This window comes from Penicillium waksmanii (genome assembly GCF_028829765.1).
Source record: "Penicillium waksmanii strain IBT 27052 chromosome Unknown utg000008l:1.0-5622682.0:1.0-5626561.0, whole genome shotgun sequence".
Taxonomy (NCBI): domain Eukaryota; kingdom Fungi; phylum Ascomycota; class Eurotiomycetes; order Eurotiales; family Aspergillaceae; genus Penicillium; species Penicillium waksmanii.
The window spans coordinates 545,128-571,202 of record NW_026643254.1 but is presented as its reverse complement, the minus strand read 5'-3'; the positions used below and the strand labels follow the sequence as shown (position 1 = coordinate 571,202).

Sequence of the window (26,075 nt, the reverse complement as noted above, 5' to 3'; positions counted from 1 at the left end):
TCAACGTTGATCCACCTCAACAATGGAAGCCATGAATATATATATATTGAAATCCACAATCAGCTCAACCAAGTCATTTTGAACCACATCTTCATATTTATCCCCATGACTCGACACGTCTTTACCGAGCAAGAGGTGCGGCTGGCAGCAGAACGACGAATTAAATACATTGGTGCAGCTAAAGTCAGCATCCGCCAGATTCAATTCGAACCTCCCTTACCACGGGACTTGGACCCTAAAAATCTGGACCGGCTACGAAACATTTTCCGTAAGAATCGCTGTCGCCGCCTAGATGTCCAAAACCATGTTCCCGCGACCGTGTCTCGACATAACCTCGCGGAGGCATTGGAGAAGGCGAATGTTCCACAGGAATCCTTGCTGACAACTGAAGGTCAACATATTCCTCAGCTGGAATTTATGGCGGGGCAACTTAGGGGTCTTCATGGCCGTCATCGCATACAAGCTGGCGTCGAGGTACTCCCCCCCGGGGGATCGCTGGTGGACGGTGGATATCTACACAGACGGTACGTAGCGTACCCTTGCGTTTTAGCAGATCGATACTGACCGTCAATCAAGACATTGGTGAAGAACTCAGAGCCGCGTTGGTGGAAGAATATTCTAATCAAAAGCAGCCGACCGACGGGGAAGTCTATCGCAAGATCAGACAGTATGAAGGCGAGGGTAACGAAGCTTTCCGAGAGCGATGGTTCGTGAGACTATCGCCCAGCAACCAAGAGCGTTTAGATCAACTCGGCAACAAGAAGAACCGTCGTCTCCGACATGCATTTGACCGATTGTTGACGATTCCTGGACTTTGGCCGGGCGGAATGAGAATCAGCCTGCTTCATCGATTAATCGCCTCTGGCTGCGTCGAGGTGAGTTTCAGGCTCAAGCTGCTGCCTTTCGCTGGCTAACCACAACTCTCCATCTCTCGGGAGATAGCAACCTATTTTGACCACATCTTGGACTTCTGGTCTTCTCTGGTCGGATCGGATCGGCGTCTGATGGAGAAAATCGATCAGGATACGGTTCACACCCTGCAGTTACTGGCACCACGTAAATCAAGCACTGATGAAAGGACGGCGTGCGGGCTGGTTCTCAGTGGCCATGTGTTTGCCGAATTCAGTACTGCCGAGCGAAGCGCGATATGGGCCAGAATGAAAGGTTATGATGGCCTCATTCCGTCCTTGTACACTTTCTTTGAGGATTTCAAGTACCTGGAGAGTTGCGCTCACTGTCTGAAGCGGCTCTTGGGTCTATCACCCCGATCTGTGAGGGAAGCCATGAGTTCGATCTTTGATCCAGACTCGGAGTCTGGGGAAAATCACCGAGAGAAAGGGAAGTGTATCATTCAGACCTCGGAGTCTACCTTCCGACGCCTTCATGCGTCCGAGACAGAATGCTTCGAGACAGGATACCAGCAACTATGGCTGTATGCTATGCGACATTATCCACTGATGCCGCCGGACCCCAAGAACTCTGATGATCTGTTGGCCAAACCGACTTGCGCTAAGCCGGACCCGCGCGCGATCTTCGACATGGCCCATCTAGCTCACCGGCTCGGCTTTAGGTCCCCAGAAATTGATGGGCTGCTGAACAGTTCTCCGGATCACCAGATTGCACGATCGGCCCTTCTCCAGGCCCGAAAGCCAAGCTGGTTTAGATACGATGACCAACACTTTGATAGTCTGGTGCGACGAATTGTAGATTGTTTTACTGAGGCTGTGCCTAATCAGCCCGGTCCCCGCAAGATCTTTTGGCAGACAGCACCGTCAAGGCGCACGCTCGCTCTGGGGTTCCGCAGACCCGCACCCATATTCAAGATGCCCCTTTGTTATTCTTAGATCGACTGCATGCTGATGTTGATGCCGCCGATACAATCACTAGCTTTTTTGTCCGGCGTTGTCTCTTTTTCGCCTTTTGGGGGAAGTCGCCAACGGTTGATCCCATCAATAACAGAAGATGCGGCAATTTGAATACAGACCAAGGGTTTGAAGAGGGGATGGAATCGCCGTTGTTTGTTGAAAAGGAACATGCACCGGGCTTTGATACGTCTGCACGGCACAAGGGCGCATCAGGCAGGTCATCTGTTACCGGAAGAAGCAACGCTTCAACACGTCTGGTACTCTCCAGTGAGATCGACCATTCAGAAAATAGACCCGAGCCTATGGACTTAGATCCTCTCGAGCCAGCTCAAGATGAGGAAATCTTTGATCAGAGAAGTCCATCGGGTGGAGATCACTCTACTCCCCGATGGTCACTGAGCGAATCAGTGCTGGAAATGGTCCCTTCTCGCTACTCGCCCGGGGCCGATCCAGAGCTTGGAGTTTCTAGGAGTGAATGCACCCAGATCTCGTTGGAAACAGTCTCACTCGAATGGAGTCAGGGCGAGCGAGCAACAGGAGAGGAACCCAGCCCAGACACTGGATCTGCGCTCGGAATTGCTGATCCTGCAGCACAGCGACGACGTTCCTCAGAAACGGTAATATTGTCAGAAGAGATCCGGGCCTCTAGGTCTGAAGAATTAGAAACTTTTCTCGATGGCCTGAGGAGGGCCCAAGTGGAGCAAGAGGAGTTGGAAAAAAGGATGGAGAGCGACCGGCTCAATGAAGAGCTCAATATGCTCTATCATAATCAAGCTTCACCCAGAGACTTGCTTCAATCAGGTCACACTCAGAATTTGTTACTGCCAATCTCTGCTGATCAGCAAGCGGAAGCAACAAACAGAGAGGCCGAGCACATCCGAACAAGAAATGCCGACCCCAATTGCCAAGCATCTACACAACGGCTTATAGATATCAAGTTCTGGTCACTCGAACGAGGTCAGTGGAATCAATCAGACTGTCTCCTCGTAGACCCATCCGACCCCTCATCCATGGAGCGGCTCGCACGAAAATACTCCTGCAAAGGATTTACACTCTACGATGTGAGCCTCAAGAGCCTTCGTCCAGCCCATTGTTACCGCGCAGCAACAGCGGATGATACCAATGCGATATTCTTGATTTCCGCACATGAGGAGAAAGCCATTGCGGCTACAGAAGGATTAGGGAAGGAGGAAAAGCTGATTTCAATGGCTGCTCGCGTTGTGGGACGTGCACGATATTGATGAACCAATTTGCCCGGCGGTGCGCGGTACAGCCAGGATCTTCATGTGAATCTTTGGTTCCTAAAACCTTCTTCTTGAGGAGCAGATGAGTACAAGGATTTTCTTCTGAGAGGGCCATGTTTCTAGGACGACAATCCCGGAAGGCCCTTGTTCTTGTGAAGTGCTGCCAACTAAGAGTGCCTTGAAGAAGCATTCAAATCTAGATGTATCTTCGCAGTGCGGACAAGTTTGTAGAGAAGACTGCCTCTGGAATATAATTTTTATGCAGACCAACACCTTCACAATAGCAACCTTCACAATGCCAGACAGGAAGTAATGCTAGTTGAAGCAGAAAAAGAACACATCTCAACAACATGATATGAAAGCATATTGGTGGACAAGTGCACATATCGATTTATCTATACGATGTTGATTGTCAGATATTCATCACCGAATTGATCAATTATCAGCGTTGATCACAGATTTTTCTGGTGACACAGTATATGATAATATGTTTGCCACTGTTGGCACCATATGAGTAGTCGTTTGAATGCCGCAGAAAAGCTTCGATCACGCGTCTCAACGTTGATCACCAACCTTGAGCTAGTTAACATTCCCCTGTGAGAAAATCTGGCCAAATCTTGCATAGGTAGCAGTTGATCTTTGAATGTTGGGACAGAGCTGTTGATCAACATGAAAATGATGCAGTCACGTTGGAAAAACACTCGATATGGTTCATCACCGAGGAAAGACTAGTGTAGCCATGAGCAGGAGCACGAATTTGACTGTGCAGTATGCAACAAGCCAAATTGGGGAGTTAATTTCCTTCTATTTTCCCTCAGTCACCGATAATTGCGGCAACTGTGCAGGTTATGAAGCAAGTCACGGCTTTTCAGATAAACCAAAACTCCCGTCACTAAGAGAGCTGCTATCGTGACATCCTATCATCTGACCTGGACTGGAAAAAGACCCGGCCCTTGTCATCCTTACCGACTCCTTCTGCGAACACCATTGAGAACACAATATCGATGCCAGCTACTGATTTCTCCTAGAGACGACGAAGTCTCTATATCAATACGTCAGTTTACCTACAATTCTCTGAAAACATACTTTGTTTCCGATATGGAATGAAGCTGGACTCGTCTTGGATCGAAGGAAAAAGACGCACCAGCTCACTTTGGCTTGGCTGCGAAGAGTGCTACTGATAGGTCAGTATATTAATTTTCTTTTCTTAGTGCCCAGCTACTTCAATCTATGCTAACAAACGCCTTGAATAGAAATTTTGCATTTACTGTCCCCCGAGATTCAGGCAAAAAGCTCATCTCTCTTTCTCGCTATTTCTTGATCTGATTCTCATGGCACAACTTTTGAGCGAGAATAAAGGAATCAGACGGCTTGTCTCTATCGAAGATCTCATTGGTAAGTCATCTAATGACAAGAATACTCGTGATGCTCATACTTGCGTCGTTAGATTTCTCGGAAAGATTTCTTATTATCCTCTGGTCTCCTCTAGCGAAGAACAGTCCCAAAAATTCGACGGGGTTTCGGGTTTATCTGAAAAATATCCTTCGAAGATCTCATACGACATATCATACACTCATCGCGGCGTTCTACTATCTAGCTATCTTACGGTTCACGATTAAGCAAAAGTTTCCCATTGAGCCGTTTGAAGTGCCCAAGGAGCTTCAGCCTCTACAGTGTCAGCGGCGGATGTTCCTTGCAGCTCTCATGCTGGGTTGGAAGTTCACTCAGGATTATGGGCACTCGACGCGACGCTGGGCATCCTTCTCTGGTCTAAGAGAAAAGGAGCTCAACAAAAACGAAGGATTGTTTCTTTCAGTGATAGATTGGCGCCTCTTTATATCGCACGCAATGTTCTCTCACTGGAAGTCAGAGGTACTGTACTATGTTCAAAATCCAGATGCTGCTTTAGCCGAGTTCACCTCTTTCCAGTGAGAAAGCAGTATACTAATTATATCTATGTGGATGGAAACCAAGCGTATCGGCATGTGGAAGTAACTTTCATCATTTAAAATGATATATTTGGAGCTGAAAACTGTTATTATCTTTTCGTAGAGCCCAGTCTTCTATCTATTGACCACTGACCACTATTCTGTGCCCCCAGAGGTAATTTCAACATGCCAAATCAAGTATAGGCGATTTTAACGACACCTTACAGCTGTGGGGGTTTATACCTAATAGTATTTTATTTCATATACTTGAAAAATTAAGAACACCCTGAAGATAGAAACAAACCTACTGAATGCGTCTTCGTGCCTAATGTGGCCATGGTCCGTCTTGAATGTGCAGTTAAAACTATTAAACTCAAGGGTTTCATCAATGCAGTACAAGGAGCCAGCCAAACTCTTTCTCGAAGCCCCAGGCTGCTAGAGCCAGTGGTCGCAGAAATTCGATATGCTTAATCAATTACTGGGGAACGTTTAGTGTGAAATAAGATTCTTGATTCTTGTCGCCAGTGCTTCATGACTATAGAATAGAATTGTATCAACACTTCCATTTGCTTTGGATACCAGGGGCTTTATCAATGACATGCGAAAACATAAACTAGATAAGAAATGGCCACTATAGTGCCGAAGATAGCTTTGCTCGTAGCGCCATAATACATGATCTCGTAGTACGGAGTATAGTCCTGGCTTGTAAAGAATTTGAAAGAGGGCTGAAAGCCGCGGACTTGACCGGCAAGGTAAACTTCGATGCATACGAGAGGAAAACTCAGCAAAAGTTGGATGCAGCCGTAAAAAGCTCGAGCCTGACTGTTCTTGCTCAGCAATCTCGGCTGGAAAAGAAGAGCGGTTCCAAAAGTTGAAAGCAGAGCTGAAATAATTGCCACAGCGAGTGCTCCACCGAAGACTTTGTTCATGAGGCGTTTGAATTCTATGTCCAGAATCCAGCCGCTGCCACTAGCTATATCATGCGTTGCGCGGTCAAGCAGAAGAGTTGCACAATGCGCAATTATGGAGCTGAGGCTAGCAACAGCTAGCCAAGCGGTAGCAAGGAAGAATGTAATAAGTCGCGGTTTTATTTGTACGGCGTTTGAATTATTGGAGAACATGTCAGATCTGCGAGAAGAGTCGTTTTGCAGAATCAGAGTCTGGTGTTTAAAAGAGAAATGAGTTGGTGAGGTTCAGGGATATCAGGCAGGTCAAAAATCTTTCGTGGGATCTAAATAAGTAATACGGAATGTACCAACAAGTCACCTTTCTGTACCTCATGTAGCAACAGCGGACAGACCTACGTTGGGGAACGTTGAGATGGGCCTTCAGCCCGGGTGTTGAAATGATCCCAACAGAGAGTGGGAATCCTTGATGCACTTTATTGTCAAGAAAATCAGAAGGGCTTCGAGTACGCGTTGAATCAATGATGAGACGCTAAACCAGCCATAATTGGAGGGTCATCTGTGTTTGTGCCCTCATAATTCAGAATTATCAATGCATCGGCTCAAGCAGAATGACTGGCTGCAATGCTATAAATACCTGGTCCCTCAAGATCAGAACATTCGTTCTCAAGCATTCCTTTGTCACTCTGGGCCAGAGCATTCGAAGCGCTTCTCGTCTCTGCCGGCTACTCATTTGGATAGAATGACCCCAAATTGATATGCAATTGTGATAAGCTAACCTTTCACATTATCGCACTAGCCTGTTTTCCTCGGTACTGAATTTTTTGAAGAGAAAAGTGAGTGTGGTTGTTCCCCCCCCCCCCCGTCATCTGGAATCTTGCTGACATGGAAGATGCTTCATATCAGTCCCACCTCCACCACGCCCTAGGAAACCACCGAACGAACCTTGGACGATCTCAAATTATCGCAGCTGCGAGTATAGTGAGTGATAGAATGCTTTCTCAAGCTACTTACTGATGATTAATGATAGGTCGAAGTCATCCCTTATGCAGTCGCTTCGACCTTGCCAGAATGCAGCGGGCAGCAATAGCTGATAACGTGAGTTTTGTCATTGTGGTAATTATGAGAGTAGTTACCATGCGCTGACGACTCCCTGTATAAGATAGCAGACTTCCGATGACAAGCCGTTCCATGACTTGTAAGTCGGCGTGGTGTGTTGCCTCTGCCGATTCCCATGGCCGGGGCTGCATTTTGGATCTCACTGCAGGTGTTGTGTAGTTGAGGTTTTATCTTGTCCTGCTCTTTGTCCATCAAAAACATTTCTGAGGCCTCTTTCTCGTCACAGCAAAAATGCCAAGAGATCACTCGCATCGACCGAGCCGCACCTCTCCCAGCCCTTCCTGTCCGACCACATGTCAACTGTCGCTGCTCTAGAAGTCATCCGTATTCAGACGGCTCTGCACGTCTTTTCCCATTGCCGATTTAAAGTTCCGGCGACGGCATGGTCGGGCTCCATGCTAAATCGAGTGAGCTATCGCAGCGTTCGACGGCACTGAAAAGAAACCTAGCATCGACGGCCCTCGAGATAGAGCCCGGTTTCTCCGATAATAGTAGCAATCAGGAAGAATCGAGTTTCTGGTCACAGGCTGAAGCCAACTTTGTCAGGCCCCGGTTTGCAGAACAGAAAGCGAAAAGCCAGGCCGCAGCACTGGATGTATCCCAGATCTCTAGCCGCGACAGCAGTCGTTTTCAGGTCAGTTCATGGTTTTCCCTGGACCAAAGACCATGGATCCCTTCTCCAGTGAAAATTTCTCCCGACATGGTTGAAGATCTGCCTGGCGCACGAACAGCAAAGGCGAGACAGCTATGCATTGGCAGATTCAGCCAACATCCATTCCCCGCGATCTGGAGTGATCCCGGGCCCTCGTGCACCTGTGATCCGGCCGAGCCCGCTGCCTCGTCTCTGATTTGCCTATTCCAATGCCAGACTACACTGACAGCAAGGCTCTACCACTCCTCAGCCACCAGACACCATGCTGACCTCCGATGGCAGTGAAACACAACCCTGGTTCGGCCTTTCCCACGAGTCCGGCCGGGGTGCTGTTCGCGGCTGGTAACAGGGGATCTCATCTGGGGCATGAGCACGGTGAGTGGCGAACGACCACCTTACGCCAGCTGCTGATAATCTGTGCTAGATCGAATGCTCCTCCTCGATGTCATCACCGAACGCCATGAACTCATCAGCAGAAGCAGCCTCGTGAAGTAGGGCCAGTTGATTGCCGCAACGGTTACAATTGCTCAATTATGACTCGAAAGATGCCAGGTCAGTTTGTAATAACTCGTGGATAAGACGTAATTGTTGACTTCGAAATTAGCAGTCATGTTTCTGTCAGTGGGAATGTCACGTGTTCCCGGCGCGAGACGCTGCGACGCGTAAGTGCACGGCCTCGTCGCCTGTGGCACACGTCCGAATACCGCCGGATGCTGCCATGGGTCGGCATGCTCAAGTGACTACGGAAAATTGGTTTCATTTTAATCATGAGGTGGCCAAGAGGTAAAAATCAACCGTAGAAAACACGAAATCACCCGAAAATCCAGCGGGTTTTGATCCGTCTTTCTGATGAAAGGTCATCTGAATGTATCCTGCAGGAATCGAACCGGAGCCGTGATTAGAAAGTAAATGCAGCAAGTTCCATTAGACCAGATTGGGAGAGGTGCTGGCAGCGCGAATTTTGCTTAATCATAACCACCATTTTCTAAATAATCATACCCGCCGTTCTTCCGGGCACGCACCCAGCCAGATCAGCGTTTTGAGCTCCACAAGTGTCTTTCATTTGATCAGGCCGACACAAAATGATAAATGAATTATGTTCGGAAGAATCAAGTTTTCTATCGCTGTTACAGAGAAATTCGAAAACAGTTTCCCCTCTTGACACACACGTGTTGTATCTCGGGTTGTACCCGCAATGAAGCTGAACTGAAATAGGATATAGCTGTAAGATAATGGCCAATAATTTCCGGAACAGCTTTTGGCTAGATCATTCCATTGTAAAATTCGCTTTAATTACACTCTGTGAGAGAAAGTCTGAGTCTCCGCAGGGGAAACTGTTTTCGAATCCTAGTGTATTCTGGTGGTTCGTTCCCGACTTTACCGCCGATAATATACATAGTAGCACCGGTCTACGGATATATATATCAGATATCAAGCTAACATGCAGCGACACTACCTCAGATACAGAATATCGTCAAAGAGCACACGACGATGCTCGAGCCGAGAGAATGTCATACTGAAGAGCGACCGGAGTATGTACTACCATATTGAATCTTATATGTAGAAATCATCATTTCGCACTGTTTATCAACTTTTGCATTCGTGAGGGAACAAAGACTCTCACTATGACGGGATGGGTGTTTACCGTTGGCCGCCACTTCACCGCCCAGGAGTCACCCGCACTGCCCATCAACATATTGATTCACGATTCACTGGTCCGATCGCCATCACCATTGTTGAGATAGGTAGTTGTAATATTCTTGTTAAGGTTACTATCAAAAGTGGGAGACCCATCTATTTAAATGTACATCGCTAGTCTCGCCACACAAGCTTTGACCACCGTGATATTCAACACTCCCACTCGATGGCAACCATCTCCGATGGTGCCAGTGACACTTCAATCGGGGTTAGCAGGTCCCATTAAAACCTTCCAAAAAACTTCATTTGAGAAGAAAAGAAGGAAAGGGTATCCTGTACCTTGAACTGGTTCAAGTGAAATGGAGTCGTGATCACTCGATGCCAAGTTCTTTTCGAAACCACTCAAATCTTTGCCGAGGCAAAGGTTTGGTAAAACCATCGGCAATCTGCTCTGTGGTTGGGACATAACCAAGCTGTACACTTCCGCTATCTTGGACCTCCCCCTGCCATTTGCGTTGGATTTCCATATGTTTTGTGCGGGAGTGGTATCGTGGATTTGAAGCAAGAGCGATGGCACCTTGGTTATCACCGCAGATGATTGTGGCGGTTGTTCCTTGATCCATATTCAATTCATTGAGAAGTCTTCTCAGCCAGACGGCTTCTTTGGTGGCTTGCGTTTGCCCTAGAAACTCGGCCTCGCAGGTTGAAAGGGCAACAACGCCCTGGCGTTTCGATTGCCAACTGATTGCTCCGCTTCCAATGTTGAAGAGATAGCCAGCTGTGGATCGTTTCGTGGCGTGACATCCTCCACAATCTGCATCTGTGAAGCCTCTCAGTGTCTGAAGCTGACCTTGGTAGGTGAGTCTGAGGTTCTTTGTTCCGTTGAGGTACCGCAGGATGCGACGGGCCAGTTTCATGTGCTGGGGCCCGGGGTTCGAGAGAGATCTGCTAGCGACAGAGACCGCATACGCGATGTCCCCCCCTGGTTCCAAGCATGATATACATCAGTGATCCGATAATGCGTTGGTAAGAGGTCCTTTGATCTGGAGAGCAGGTGTAGTCTGGTCTATTTTCCGGAAGTGGTGAGGTTTCGATCGGCGTACTGACGGGAGCGCAGTTGTCGATTCCAAATTGATAAGCGATATTGTCAATATATGCCTCTTGGCTTAGGAGCAGTCTCCTGTTTTGACGGTCTCGCTGGATGGACACCCCGAGATAGTAACTGCATGGCCCCAGGTCCGTCATCTGAAACCGGTTTCTCAGGCTTCGCTTGATCCTCTTGATCTCAGCGATGCTCGGACCCACGATCAGGAGATCATCAACGTATACTGCGATGTATACACTGCTCCGGACGAAGATACCGAGATCGGCGGTGATTGGCTCGAAACCAAGGCTGCGAAGGAAGTTTGTCAGGGTCTGGTACCAGATCCGAGGGGCCTGCTTCAGGCCATAGAGGGCCTTTCGAAGCTTGCAGACCCGTGGCGTGCCGTCCGCCATGTGATGGGGCTGTTCGACGTAGATCTCGTGGTCGATATCTCCGTACAGGAATGCGGTTTTGACATCCATTTGTTCAATCTCCAAGTCCAGGGCCGCTCCGATGGCGAAGAGAGCCTTGTAGCTCATTGGCTTCGATGCGAAAGTTTCATCATAGTCCATCCCTTCTTCTTGTGTGAATCCTCTCACTACCCATCGGCTTTTGTGGCGGATGATTTCGCCATGCGGCCCGCGCTTGAGTTTGAAGACCCATTTACCGCTGAGCACCCGCCGATCTTTGGGAGTATCCACAAGTTCCCACGTGTGATTTTGGTGGAGCGAATTCACTTCCTCAAGCATGGCTCTTTCCCAATCCATCCAGCTTGGGTCGTTTTTTGCTTGGCTCAGACTTTTGGGTTCGAATGGCTCCGTCTCCTTTGCAGCCATGGCCAAGAGGGTTGGAATGACGTTCCCTTCAGGTACGTTCATGAGCGCAAGCTCTTCGTCCCCATCAGGATTATTCAATGTAGCTTCCGAAGCCCAAAGTTTGAGTTCAGGGTGGTGATCTAATGTTCCTTGTTGAACTTCATGGATTGGCCGATGGAGCTCGGAATATCGTTGGCATTCTGAAATTGGCCCACGTTGGTGTTGCTGATCGCCACCGGATGGTGAATCAATCCCAAGGACAGAATCCTGATAATCAGGTGATAATGGCCCGAGGGTGTTCCCTCTCCGTGTGGTCGATAAGGTTATGTCTCCCTGTGCAGCAACTGCGTCGCCCTGTTGCTGGTCGCCACCGGGTGGCGATTCAATCCCAGGGACAGAATCCTGAAAAGCAGGTGATAGAGGTCCGAAGGTGTTTTCACTCCGTGTGCGCGACAAGGTCCTGTCTCCCTGTACAGCAACAGCCGGCTGCGTGTCATCGTCACTCGTTTGGGACGACGCTTGAGTTTGCGAGATATCGTCACTCGGCTGGGTAAGCACTCGCGAGTTATCATCACTCCGAGGCAGTGTGTGCGAGATATCGTCTCTCGGCTTAGGTAGGGCCCGCTCGGGGGGGATCCATCGACAATCGGTGCCCCGAGGCAGGCACGGATGCTTGCCGCATTCCTACCGACGGTTGGTTTATTAGTCCCACCGTTCCACTCCCCCTGCGGCAGCAGCCGTTGCCTCAGGTGAGCCGTCTTGTCTGGCTCCCACATCTTCCATGGTCCGTGTGGAGGGAGCTGTAAGGATTTCTCGAAATTCAGCATTTGGTGTTCCAATGATTCTCCCGTCTCCCAAGAGGATACGGTAGTTGGTATTTCCTTCGTAGCCTAGCAAAATACATGGCCTTGTTCGTGGATCCGTGAGCTTCTTTCTTTGCTTTGGCGGAATTAAGTATTCTCCTTTGGATCCGATGACTCTTAGTCTGGAGAGGTCAGGTCTGTCGCCGTACCACGCTTGGTACGGAGTCATGTGGAGCTTCGAAGACGGGGACCGATTTGAGAGGAAAGCTGCAGTTCGAGAAATTTCCGGCCAGAACTTAGACGGCAGCCTTGCATGTGCTAGTGTAGGCCCAAGGCGGTCATAGATTGTCTTATGAGCTCTTTCGGCAACCCCATTTTGCTGATGTTGATTCACTCCTGTCACCTCCGCTTGGATTGCGCGCGAGAACAACATGAACTTCATCTCGTCTCCTATTTGTTCAGATATCCAGTCCAGACGTATTCGTTTGCATTTTTGCTCGGGGCGCTCGTTGTGGTCGAGGAAGAACCGTAGTGATTCTATGACGAAGTGTTGTCTTTGCGGTATAGGGAAAATCTCGATCCAACCCGTGAAGTCGTCAACGATGGTCAGCCAATACCGGCTGCCATCAAGGCCCTCATCAAATGGCCCTGCGACGTCAATATGGAGGAAGTCCATTGCGTGTTCTCCTCTCCTGCTGGCTCTTGATCTTCTGTGAGACCTTTCGATCATTCGCCCCTGCAGACAGGGATTGCATGGATGGCGTGCCTCCATATCCCGCACGCCATGAGCCTGCTGCTTGAGTCGCTGAAGGTTTGCATCACTCATGTGAGCAAGCCGGCTGTGCCACAGAGACATTTGTGGGCTAACATGGTAAGAGGGGAAAGCTAGACTTGCCCATAGATCGAGTGCGTAGACTCCGTGATATTCGCTGGCAGTAAACAGATTCTTTCCGTTTGACTTGTTGCGAAGAATAGCATCCCGGCTTGAGAATTCGACCTTTGCCCCTCGTTGGAGAAGCTGGAGCACCGATATGAGATTGGCATGTGCAGATGGGAGATACAAGACGTCATAAAGCACTAGCCATTTCTTTCTGCCGCGTAAATTGCACAGGATATTTACTATTCCCACTCCCGAGGGAGTTGTTGAGGTATCAATGACTCTCAGTGAAGGCCCGTGATATTTAGCCATTTGGACAAACCCGGAGGCGCTATTGCAAACGTGTTGAGCGCATCCACTATCCACGATCCATGCGTCCCGGATAGAGGGGGTCTTGATCGCCATCAATATGGGAACATGGTCACATAGGGCGAGATTGCCCTCGATATCGTTTCTAAATGCTTCGTTGACATCTTTCCCGGAGACTTTTGTCGCCATGAAGGTTGGTTTCTTCGGGTCCTTTGAGCCACTCGCATCGTCGTCCTCGTCGTCCGTCAAGGTCCGCCTCTTTGACTGTCTGCGTGCGCCTATGGGCATTCTGCCTGGTCTTGGCTTCGGTCCGTCTCCGTTTTTGTTTTGGACCTTCAGTCTCGGGTTCTTGGTGAAACATTCGGCGTCGATGTGATAAGGTTTTCGGCAGAAGGAGCAATACGGGACGTTATCAATCTCTATTCGGCAAGTACTTCCGTCCGACGACGGTATGAGCTTCTTATCACCTGGCCCACGGACTAGGGCGAGAGCAGGAAGTGCTTGCGTCTCCATTGCTTGTTTGCCCAATTGCCCTTTTCTATGCTCTTCCTCAATTGCCTTATTCTCGATATAGTCAAATGTAGGTGCTGCTTTGATGATACTCCCATTTGCATCTCTTTCGTTGACAAGATTCATTTGTCGGAAGATATGATCGCGGAAGCTCTCGTACTCGGGGCCGAGTGCATGAACAAAGAAAAATGTTCGCTCAATTTCGGAGGTCACGCAGTCAGGGTCAAGAAGGAGCTTTTCAGCGTGGATTTTCCTGATCTCTGCCCCTAGCGCTTGGGTGCTCCCACACTTGTCTCTTGTGAGGGTCATGTATCGTCGCTGGAGACAAACATATGTGCCAGAGCCTTCGGGTTTGAAGTTGTCCTGGACTGCCTTAAGCAGTAGTTGAACTCGCCGGATCTCAAAAGCATTGGTTCTTTGCGCCGCGTTGTGTGTCAACTTTGCCGTAATCATCGCAGAATAGAACTTTTGGCGGTGAATCCATTTCCGTGCTTCTTCTTCATCTATCGGTGGAGTCTCTCCATCGTCGGCAATGATTCCGAATTGTTCGAACTTTGCGATTTCAGTCATGTCGGCATAGGATGCTCCTCGGAACTGAAGAATTCAGAGGTAGATATGTCGCTTTAAGCCGAAAAGTTCAAGGCTTGACGCCGCACTGGGAAGGCTTGAGACAATGGAGACGCTTCGATCTGATGAGCTTGGCGTAGACATCCGAGATGGAGGAATATAGTCGCTGTCTGAGAGCCCTTGTAGATCGATAGAGTGCTTATACGATCTAAAGAAGTGTGGGAAATGGTGTCGGTCAACTAGATACTGCGGCTCCCTTGGAGGGAAAGTTGAGGGTCTGTGTGGCCGAAGTTCGTAGCGACTCGAGTTGGACTCGTTGGAAATGAATGGCGTGTTTCTATCCTCGGGGCTTTGATGGGTCGATGCCAAAGCCTCAATTCTGTTTTCTGACCGAGTGAGAGTGATAGTGCCAGAGGCGGGGCAACTAAAGCGACTTGTCCCCTGCTCAATACTGGATGACGCGGGTTGCGTTTCGACGGCCGTTGGGAAGCCTTCCACAGAGCTGCAAGGTGCAGCTGGGATAATGGTTCTCGACGCTCGGTGATTGCGGTCCTCAATGGACAGGTTCCAGTAGGCTCCTCGGAGTGCGCTGGAAGAAAGTGTTGGGAAGTATGACGTTTGGATTTGTTTGAAACCCAAGTGGTGAGTGTATCGAAGGTACGAGAGGATGTTGAGCTCCTCGTCCGTCCAAGAATGTCTCTTTTGTACTTTCCCCCGCATTTTGTCGCAGAATCGAGATATCCCTCGGGCTGGTAAACCCGAGAAGATGATTCTTGGGCTTGATTCAAATTGTGACACATCCTAGCTGTAGATACGACTCCACAGTACCCCATGCCAGTGCGATAGAGTAACCGTAGCAATAATGGCGTAATGTATATGATCCTTCTAGCAGAGACACAATTGAAACTTCGCTGCAAACGGTGACATGTCTCCGCTACGAGGGTAACCCTGCAGTACCCCATGTCGGCGAGACTGTAACAGTAGCAATGATGAGATATTTTCTGTGATTCTTTGGCGGAGATAGTCCAACTGTGTTAATGCTCCAAGAGAATTCGAGTCATAGGACTTCGTAGTTTCCATCAAGTTACTGAAAATATATGATCAGTTTCAGAACTTCATGGACTCGGTTTTTGATAGAGAAGCTTAGCTGTAATGGCAGACATAAAAATGTCTCCATTTTTCTCTTTAGATCCTTGAGTGCCCAAAGATAAAGCCATCCGGGCTCATAACCTGTTGAGATAGGTAGTTGTAATATTCTTGTTAAGGTTACTATCAAAAGTGGGAGACCCATCTATTTAAATGTACATCGCTAGTCTCGCCACACAAGCTTTGACCACCGTGATATTCAACAACCATCATCACCACCTCTCAACCGTCACTCACCTCCAGCCCTCACCATCAACACATCAACACGTCAACACTGTCAACAACCAAACACCATTAACACACCGACCCACCACCCACTCACCGTCGAAACTCCGCATCTCCCTACATCCGAACAAATTCTGCTGCCACTACCAGCCAGAAGAAACAAGCATTCCTACCAATGGATTACTTTGGATATCACCTGGCACCCAGATTGGCTATCCTCATATCGGTGATTGACTCGATGCTCTAATTCACACTACGTGACTACGTGGAAGGGAATGTCCATTCTCAAAGCTCAGGACGCGGTTGAGCGCTACAAAGTGCATTGCTCGAAGCAGGGCCATGTACGGTGGCATCTACATGCAATACTGAAGTCATTTTACAACAAGCATTGTTGGATTCTTTACTTCTATCGATTCTTTGGAGCAGGTCTTGGCTTCTTCGAGGTCCCAGACGGACCCGAATACTAGTATCTGACACCGCGAAGAGGTGACTGCATGTCGCCAGAGGATCAGGACGAGGACCGCGGCGCCACGGGTCGCTTAACAAGCACAAATCTGATAACGCAGGGCTCAAGGCTGCATGGAAGCTCAAGATTATACAATCACAGGGCTCAAGGCTGTGAGGGAGAACTTGGTGTCGCAGCGGTCTCCTGCGGAGGTTCTTGGTAACGAAGGCGTCCCTGCGGAGCACATGTTTACAACGCAGGGCTCATTGCTGCGAGGGAGCACGTTTCTACAGCACAGGGCTCATCGTCTGTGAGGAAGCACACTCTTACAATCGCAGGGCTCATTGCTGCGAGGGAGAACTTGTTGACGCAGCACTCTCCTGCGAGGCACACTTGTTGACGCGGAGCCCGTCCTGCGAAGAGTACTTGGTAACGCAGATCTTACCTGCAAAAGACACCCCAAGGCTGCGAGGCCCGGAGTGTGAGGAGGAAAGTCCTGCTTTTCTTTTCGACGGGATAAGAGCGTCTTTTATGCTATTCTGAGTATGGGTTTCGGCAGCGACCACTTGCGTACATTTTGCCGGACCCAGAGATTTGACTCGAAATCCGCAGCGGGCGACCCTAATTTCGCTGGGCGTTGAGGCGGTTTATCAACGTTGAAATAAGAAATTTCAAGAGTTCGGGGCGGAGAGAGCGGGTGGAGTGGCTGGATCCACCTGGAGCCGTGGTCGGCATGATGCGATGCGTGACAAATCTTTTGCCTCATCAACGTTGATTCACCTGGGTCAAACGGCCTGCAACGCAGTTGGTATGAGGTAAAGACCGAAGTGGCATGCCATGGGCTACTCGGCGTGGCAGCTTAATTTCTTGAGGCTCCAGAAGTCTGCCAATATTCGGTCGCACCGTAGCCAATCAATTCGCAAATCATTGGTCTCAACATTGCTCAACGATGTGAAACGGGTTTCACGCAGCTAATATGTAGAGTCGTTCCATGGAAGACTCGCCTTGGCATATCGATTGCCCGCCCGCGGAAATTTTCGCCAGCAAAAATTTTGCTCTCGCCTCCGTGAGAGAAAAATGCTTTCCCTCAGCCTAGCCGACACATTTTCCGCTGCAAGTCGCAGTCACTGCAACGCCTCATGCCGCCCAAATTATAATTCCACTTGCCAGTACAGGACGACAAGGGTACTTCGTGTGCCCACGCCTACAAGCCGGCCGACGTACCATTGATGAAGAGATGTCGACGCCGAGTCCGTCGTCGGAACATGATATTGTCGCGCCCAGCATTCAAGGTCTCCATGGTCAATCAGCAGCCGGTAAATCACCTCGCAATCCTCTCGAAATTGAATAATTAGTGATTATCGAAGGCCCTGAAACGCTTTTTAAAACAAAACCAGGGACTGCACCCAGGGACTAAAAGCCAGGGTAAGCTAAAGTAAGAGACTAGAGCGCCTTCGCTACATATGTACTAAGCTGATCTGTTCTTTCCTCAATAGCTGGCGTACTGGAATCTACAGTATGTATACGTATTCAGTCTTCCACTGCTATTGAAATCGCGTGTGCATCGATATCTGCCAGGCTGTTGCATCTCTCAGAGGCTGGTAGTCCTGACGGCGAGGGAGCCCAGCAACGCCATCAAAATACTTGTTCAAAAAGCGTTGTATACGTTTCGGAAACTTTGGTCAACGATCAAAATTTCTATGCATCGACTAAGATTACTTGAAAAAAAGTATGACCTTTTGACTTCCCGCGTAGAGTTCACTGCATATTCTCCAGCATTTGCTTCATCTTCTCCATCTCCCTTTTTAGAGTTCCAATCTGTCGAGCTAGAATTCTCACATCACCAGCAAGGGTTTCCGGATAACCCATGTTGGATTTGCTATCCAAACTTTCGAGTCAACCATTAGCGTCTTTCTACCTTCAAGTCTCTTGACTGTGGAATCCAAGAAATTTCACGGAATATGAGCTGAGGCTGGCTACGAGTACTTAATTTGTTGCTTTGCTCACGCTACTGTAGAGACACTGGTTAGATATCATATGGGACACTAAAGACAGAGCACCACAATATTCTGAGACGTAGTGACTTACCGATTAGCCGAAGAATGAAAATCATCAGACTGACAGGGTAAAGAGCCGTCGACAGATCCCTTTTCCGGAACCCCTTCGAATCGGACCTTGCGGTCGCGCTTTGCGTCATGACGACGCTTCTTAATTCTCTCCATGTCGTTGTCTCGAACGCGAAAGGTGCTTTGTGGCTTTTGTCCAGAGAGAATCTCTCCATTTCTTGCCTTCTCTGCTCGGCCCTCGTTGTGATTCGTGTTAACACGAGCGACATGTGCGTGCAATTTTTTCACCCAGTGACTGGATACGTGATTGGCTTGGTCGCTCATAATAGTATAGCAGTGGAAGACACTCCAGGAAGCAAAAGAACGATATTGGGAAGCAACAGCAGAGGATTGTCAGAGATTTAGAAATAGGAAACATTGAATATATCTAAGAGCATGCCATTTAAAGGGAGCTTCAGACTTTATGTGTCAGCATTATCTACCGTGTGTGTTTCTTGGCCTCAGGATCCATGGAACAAAACCCAATGGACAGTGGTTAGGGAAGGAATTCCGTTTTCATTCTAAGGTACATGTAACTTAACAACTCTGGGAAAAGTCTAGGCTCTCAAAGAATTCAAAACATGTCCAGAAAAATAGAACTCTATCTCTAAACCAGCCCAGAGGTTAACTCAGAGACTCAAACACAAGGCCAAAGGTTTTTTTTATGCTTGTTTCAAAACATCTGCCTCTATAAGGAACTTAATCAGGACTGGAGATTCAACACGGTTGCAATTCTGGGTCGAAATGGCATTCTGATAAATGGACCTGGGGAGATTCTTCAGTCTTCGAATGGTAATCCCTCTTTGAACTCTGGCGAAGTTAACTCTTTTCAACCCCTACCTTATGCTTCCTCTGGCTTGAATGAATGAAAAATGTTCGAGGAATCACGTCTCTCTTCGCAAAAATCTCACTCGGTAGTGACACGCTTTCGAGGGACTATTATTAGCTTCTTAAAAGGCCTCATATGACTATTGAAGTACTAGATCACCTGCTCGGGATTAAAATTCTACGATAGACGTGGAAGAGAAACAATGAGCTCATATAGTACTTTAATGTGTATTTGAACAACAATATCTATGAGGAAACTATGCAGAGGTTTCATAAAATCGCATACCAAGTAGATTCTGCAAAACACACCGATAAATGTTGTGTTTAAAGTAACTGGCATATCAAAGCTGCTCTGATAGGTATCTTTACCAATAATACTGTCGCTTCGAAATTCACCCGCAATACCACCCCCCGATTGTTACTCGCGGTGAAGACGTAGCCCATTGGTTCCGCAGACACGGTGTACATAGTCCCAAAGCCAGGACCTGGACTGAAATTCTTGCGGTTGAGGATGATGCGGAACTGGTGTGGTATAAACTATGACAGAACAATTAGCATGAGTAATCTACAAAGAAGTGCCTGCGTACCGGGATGCGATCTTTCTGTGGCGGAACTGTTATCTGAAGTGGTGGACTCTGCTGAAGGAATTCTCTGAAGCCACTGGTCGATATTTCGAGCCTTGGTATCTGTGAATGCTGGGAATCTCTTCCTGGCACCCCCAAGCCGTCGAATACGTTTCTGACGTTTTGGAACCGAGCGCTGCCTAGATAACTTGGCACGATTGAGACGGCGTTTGCGGAGAATGTGGTAATTCTTCCCCCGGAGCGATTCGACTGTTCGCTTGATCCCATATTGCTCATGATAGGCGGCAGCACGGGCATCCCAAGACAGAGCTCGGTTTGTATTCAGCCAAGGGAGAAGTTTATCCTCCTCCCATTCTGACCAGCCTAGCGAACTGTGTTGAGACATCTCAGGTAATAAGGGGCAGTAGGAAATAAAATGCTGTTTTGTGAGCTTTCTGCAGGAAAGTGAAACGTACAGAAAGTGGGCGTGGTGAGCTTTAAACTTTTCGCACCTACTGAAATGGTTCCAGTGAAGCGGCGGATTCTAGAAGCAATCATACCCAGAATACTCAACTAATCCCCAGGGATCACTGGTTATCCCTAGAACTTGCCAGTGAAGTGATGAACCAATGCAACACGTCAGAGACATGGGTAGATTGAGATGTCCCGTGGTTCTGTTCTGTAACCTTGAACCCTCATTTATTTACTGAATTTCGGATGTTATCCAACGATGCTCAACCAACACGCATGGTTTGTTTCCCAACAAGTTCACCGAAAGAGCGGATGTAACGTGTTGAGAGCTTGAAAGAACGTCTTTGAATCCACACAAAGCCATTCTTCGCCCATAACGCCACATGGCGTCACGACTGAACATTGTGATTCAGATATCGTACCACGGCGATTAGCTTTTTCTGTGATCACTATAATCAACATCTGCCAATTTCCGTATATTATCTGTTCGTCAATTGGAGTGAATTGTAGATTGATCAAGTCTATATGACGCCGTTGTTGCAGACGTATTAATTCTAATAGAAAAACTAGAAACTGGATGCCGGCTAGAGGCTAAAAATAGTGGAGGCTATTTCGATTAGATCTCCGGATATAGAGATCAGTGGGGCAAGATCTCCCCGCCACCTCAGATCGTCCATCCGCTCCAGGCTTGGTCGCGGGTTTAGCATACCCCTAAGTTTCCATTTTTTTCCTTTATTTAATATTCCACTTTAACGTAAGAGATCCAAATAAGCTGGAATTCTCTGCCCTGATATTAACAACTCTAAATATACCTTCTCGTCGAAGACTATCACTTGTCAATGGACGGCGCGACTTCCGAAACAGACTAAAACGTGCATTATCTCTGTTATCCTCCGAATTAAGCAACGAAACTAGGAGCCAAAGACCTAGAATAAATTATACCACTGGGCATACGTTGTCTTTCGAGAATAATAGAGCTGTCGGATGCAGAAAGTCGGAATTGAAGCCGACAATCTGAAGGGGTACTATTGCCGACTGTGGGAGATGAAATCTGAGAATAAGATAAGTCGGCCCGAGACTCTATCCGCGCCCGAGCCCGAGCCCGAAGAGTCCATATAATATAGCATTATTGCACCGAAATATGTTTCAGAGTGAGTACTAAGACTGAAAATGGTTGTTATTTTACTAATATATTGAATCAAGTCTGGATGACCGAATGAAGTCAGTAGTACAGTATATAATAAAGAGGCTAGAAACACTACTGATTTTTACTCTACAGATCTTTAGCAAATTCTGTTAGCCACCAGTTTGCTTGGAATAAGACGATCCGGCGTGATCTGGGAGATACTCTGAGCCGGCTAGCCACCATGGAGACTCGAATAAATGATACGATGGAATAGAAAGAGGCTGTAGTGTCGAAAAAGAATTAGCCGATAGAAAGACTGCCACGAAGATAATGCTGTTTGAGCTACCACTAAATCCTATATTTTCTTAATGTGTATAATTGTTATGGCACTGAGAACTCGCAATAGTAAGTCTTAGCGGTCGACTATGCCATAAAAAATTAAGACGTAATATCGTGCTAGCTACCAGGAGCTGATTTCTCCTACTCCTGATTTCTATTAGCCAGATTTGAAATATAGCTTGATTGTCCTCCCTGGTTCCAAATTACTGGTTGCTATAGTCTACCTATATTTGCAATCGATAAAGTCTAATAGCTCCGATCTCGGACGTGATATTATTTTCTCATCCTTTCCATTGTCAGACCGACCCTAGTAGCATCTTGATTAGTGGGTGTAGGGCTTTTGGCTAAATCAAATTCTTATAGGTCTCATCGTGGGATGTTCTAGACTCTAGGAAACACAAGCCTATCAACTTGTTTCTTTGGAAACAAGTCTTTTGTTCTAGAGCATTATGTACTTTTAAGATGAGGTACGAAATCCCAAGTGAAAAAAAGGTTGTGGTTCCACAATTAGGTCGTGCCAGTAAGACTGAAGTGGAGAGTAAGATTATGATATACTAGCTTTCCATGGTTTAACTGAATGCTTTGCACTGTTGTGCAAATATACCACTAGGCAGAGAAGCTAACAGGCGGACAGAGACGGTTCCCGGGAAACGAAAGGGTAGGCCCGAACGGTATGAAGTTTTGGAGCCATAGAACTGAGGTAGGACAAAAGTACCACTTAGAGTGCCCTCCAATCGGCGCTATTCGGTAGTGAAAAAAAGACGCAGTTTGACTTTATCGACAGAATGAACCTGATGTTACTGTTCATACTATAGTAGAGACAAGGCCGTAGCAAATAATTGAATAATCTGAAAGGACATGGAGAGGCTTCCTCGCATAGACCACGATATCCTACCCCGCGAGATCGTCGGCCTCGTCGATTTTTAAACAAATAGCCCATACTCATTGGCCGAGGTTGAAGCTTGTGTGTCAAGCAGCGGCGGATTGCTTGATCCGGAGAACCCGGGAAGCGCGTAAGGATCCGCGGATCCCGAAGGATCGGCAGGGGCGGTCCAATTGCCATGGAACACCTCGGTGCCAGGCAAGAAGGATGCCAGTCGTTTATTCTGAAGACCATCGATCAAGTTTCCGAAACGAGTCGCAGCGGATATCAGTTCTCCGTGTGTCTGATGCAAGACTGGCTGTATATCGTCCCATGCCACCTGGTCCTGCAACGTGGTGTTTGTAGACTCCAGCTCTTGCCGCAGCTGCGTAGTCTCCTTCTTAAGCCGCTCAACTTCAGTGACTGCAGTGTCCTTCACCTGTGACCTGCCTACGTCTCGAATTTTGTGTCTCAAGCAACCTCCCCAAATTCGCCGAAAAGGGGCACAGCGACGAGGCTAGTAGTTAATATGCTGGTTGGGACTTCCCGTACAAGCAATTTGACAAGGCACCTCTTTAAGTGTGACGCTGCGGCTGAAGACCTACACGCTGTGGCTCGATAGGTTAGCCCAGATCTAGATAACTTAGACGAGGAAACGAGATAAGATATTATGTTCCGTCTCTTCAAGTGTTTGGAGATTGCGATATTGATGGACATATACCGAATCTTGTCTGCCCGTGCGTCCGAGGGGCCGTGACAATAATAGAGCTGGCCCCAAACGCCAAGTTTGGGGCCCTGACAAGTTGCCAAGACGCTAGTACCCTAAATACAGTAACATACTATGTCTTATAGCATGTGTATGGTAGTTATATTGTTGTAGATTTATGTGGGTCCCGACCCAGTAAATGGACATTCTCTGCCACTAAATCTTGGCAACCCCGATTTCTACGCAGCAACTTACTAGATACGGTCAACACTGCGAAAGGACCGTGGGGTCCGAAACATATAATTGGGGCTTCACTACAGCTCTAAGGGGTATATAAGTCGAGGGTCTCAGGGGTGCAAGTTTCTTCACCATCAACACAAGATGCATCTTCTTCAAGTCCTTCCATTCGTTGGGGCTGCCGCCGCAAGTTATATTCCATGCAATGACGCGGACGGGCTGGATTCTGGTGGGGGATCTAAGATTCCTCTCTCCCAGGGCTGTTCGAACGCAAATATTGTTGATGGTGATTGGCTCACAGTTCAATGTGATGTGGGTGCAAAACTTGGCACTTTTGGTATTCACCTGAACGATTGTCTCGGTAATCAAAATGGCGAACTCGTAATCCAAGAAAAGTAAGACTCCCTTACCCCTAACATATGCTGTATATGTCAAACTGACAGGGCCAGGGGGGGGGGGGTGCAATGGGGTATTGCGACTCAAATCAATGCGCCGTCATTGTTAAGAAGGGCGACAGTGCTCCAATGGAGTGTCATGCAGATAACTGCAAGGGTACAGTGGATCTTGGTAAAAAAAGCCTTTAAACTTAAATCTTACGGCCCCGTTTCTATGTTATTTTCTAACAAGATAACAGACAAGGTCATTACCTACAGCGGCACTTGGCTCGAGACTTTCGGTAAATTGGGAAGTCATGGAACTGATATTACTAAAAGAGACGACGAGGATACCAAGGAAAAATACTCCAAGTTCTGCGATTCGACCAATTTTAACAAGGCTCAATGGGATGAAGCTGATTTGGGAACCGAGCTCGTAGCCCAGTAAGTCAATGGTACAGAAACCTCATGATTTTCTGTGAAGAGACGTTGATTTTGAGGGAATTCTAGATCTAATAATTTCTATACCGATGGACCCTGCGGAGCCGGACTTTACCCTTCGTTTAGCAACTACAAGAACTTCATGGACGCGATCCGAGACCGGGTTGAGGGTTTCAAAGGATATGAGGGCTGTAACGCATCAGTATCTGAATTTCCAGTGAAGTCCTTTCTTGTATCGTGGGAATACAACTGACTAGGTCATGAACAGAGATGACGGATGCGATGACGTCGAGCCCGATGACGAGGTTTGCCATATGGCCGATTTGAACCCAATGTGGCTCATGTTCATGCGATCTATCAAGCACTATTCGGCCTGGATTACGGCAGTACAGGATGGAATCCTCCAGGGTGGAGACTGCAAGGGACAATGCCACGAATGTTATGCATCAATTTAGCTCACATGTGGACGAAAGCAGCGTTAGTGAAGTTTCTACCAACATTTTCAAAAGATATCTTTGACTCAAAGTGGTATAGACCAACGTTGGAAACCCTCTTGTGATTGCTGCGGGGTTTTTGGGCGCTTGGGGGGGCCGTTCTCCCTGGTGGGAACGCGATTGCAGGATTTGGATCTGGTATGGCCACTATTGGAGTTGGACTTGCCAATATGGCATCAACTGATGACAATGCCAAGTAAGTGACCCATGTCCCAGAATATATGACACAGACTAATGGCATTTAGGAGGGTCCAAGATATGATCCTGCGTGGGGATGCCATTAGCCAGCGCATTGACGATATCACGGCTACACTGCGGGAATACGTCAACACATGGGGCGTTGATCTATATGCCAAGCCTTTTTGGCATGAAAATGATGCCTACAACGCGGATTGGTATTCTGACCAAGACCGAAGCTTACCTAATCTCCTCAAGGATGGAGCATTTGTGGAGGGGCACACTGACGATGTCGTCGCAGAAATTGCGGGTGCATATGGCAGGAAAGTGAACGTTGGTGCACTGACATCCGCTTGGTATCAGGAGAATGTCTTTATTATTAAGCTTTCTGACTCGGTTCAGGGCACTAAGCCCTGTGATATTGACTGGGAGTCTACTTTCGAGACAACTTGCACATGCATCGATGATGTGGCATACGTCTTCCATAAGGCCAAGACGTCTAACAACAACGGGATGACGACTTTCCCTATTGAAAAGCCTCCAAATATCGACAATCTGGACGACTTCGATCTGCCCAATCAGGAAACTCTCATCAATGCGGCTATCAATTCGCAAGATCTTGGGGGATACCTAAAGGGTTGGTCGGCGTTAGAGATGCTTGAGGACTGGCCAGAGGTGGACACAACCAAAATGTTCAACTTGCCAATTTGTGAATTGAAAGTTGGCAGTACGATGAAAGGCCAAAAGACGACTAATGTTGATGTGAGTCGCATTCTTTAATGATAAATTTGTACTTCTGCTAACAAAATTCCTAAAGTGGTTGGTTTTCAACGCAATTGGAGATTGCACAGACCAAAAGGACAAGTTTGGCACAAAATTCCCTTATTCTTTTAGCTCTAGCTACTACGACTTTTAGTCATTGAGTGGTAGTTGTTCAATGCGACTGATACTCGGCTGTGTGAGACCTGCGAATATTTTTATTTTGCTAGTGCCACTTAGGTAGCTAGCTAGGGATAATACTTGTTTTGGTATTTTATCCCTTTCGACAATGTCCTATTAAACGGTCTACTCCTCCATATGAGGGGATTTAGGGGGGTGGGTGCAGTCACCCCTCAGAGGCTGTCTCGCCGATTTTCTTCCCCTGCTAGGATGTAGTCGGAGGCATTTTTGGAATGGCCCATAACTAGAAATTTTTGAGAAATAATTGAGCTTTACTCTTT

At 47.7% G+C, this 26,075-nt stretch overlaps 6 protein-coding genes across 6 annotated transcripts; 3 read left to right on the top strand and 3 right to left on the bottom strand.

Moving 5' to 3' along the window:
• Positions 1–105: 105 nt before the first annotated feature.
• N7481_008585 (DUF3723 domain-containing protein) lies at positions 106–3,106 on the top strand (the record flags this gene model as incomplete). Its single annotated transcript, XM_057267804.1, has 4 exons — positions 106–524; positions 596–875; positions 939–1,686; positions 1,737–3,106. 4 exons carry the CDS (start codon positions 106–108, stop codon positions 3,104–3,106), a joined length of 2,817 nt encoding a protein of 938 aa, XP_057118481.1.
• Positions 3,107–11,390: 8,284 nt separating this feature from the next.
• On the bottom strand, positions 11,391–14,319 carry N7481_008584 (GAG-pre-integrase domain-containing protein; the record flags this gene model as incomplete). The annotated part of the gene is made up of 2 exons (XM_057267803.1): positions 11,391–11,517; positions 12,482–14,319. 2 exons carry the CDS (start codon positions 14,317–14,319, stop codon positions 11,391–11,393), a joined length of 1,965 nt encoding a protein of 654 aa, XP_057118480.1.
• Positions 14,320–17,890: 3,571 nt separating this feature from the next.
• N7481_008583 (uncharacterized protein) lies at positions 17,891–18,522 on the bottom strand (the record flags this gene model as incomplete). Its single annotated transcript, XM_057267802.1, has 2 exons — positions 17,891–17,933; positions 18,221–18,522. 2 exons carry the CDS (start codon positions 18,520–18,522, stop codon positions 17,891–17,893), a joined length of 345 nt encoding a protein of 114 aa, XP_057118479.1.
• Positions 18,523–19,483: 961 nt separating this feature from the next.
• N7481_008582 (uncharacterized protein) lies at positions 19,484–20,034 on the bottom strand (the record flags this gene model as incomplete). The annotated part of the gene is made up of 2 exons (XM_057267801.1): positions 19,484–19,602; positions 19,653–20,034. 2 exons carry the CDS (start codon positions 20,032–20,034, stop codon positions 19,484–19,486), a joined length of 501 nt encoding a protein of 166 aa, XP_057118478.1.
• A 3,479-nt stretch (positions 20,035–23,513) lies between these two features.
• Positions 23,514–24,191, top strand: N7481_008581 (uncharacterized protein; the record flags this gene model as incomplete). The annotated part of the gene is made up of 2 exons (XM_057267800.1): positions 23,514–23,764; positions 24,023–24,191. The coding sequence occupies 2 exons, from the start codon at positions 23,514–23,516 to the stop codon at positions 24,189–24,191; spliced, it is 420 nt and encodes a 139-aa protein (XP_057118477.1).
• A 745-nt stretch (positions 24,192–24,936) lies between these two features.
• N7481_008580 (uncharacterized protein) lies at positions 24,937–25,635 on the top strand (the record flags this gene model as incomplete). The annotated part of the gene is made up of 1 exon (XM_057267799.1): positions 24,937–25,635. The coding sequence occupies one exon, from the start codon at positions 24,937–24,939 to the stop codon at positions 25,633–25,635; it is 699 nt and encodes a 232-aa protein (XP_057118476.1).
• Positions 25,636–26,075: the final 440 nt, after the last annotated feature.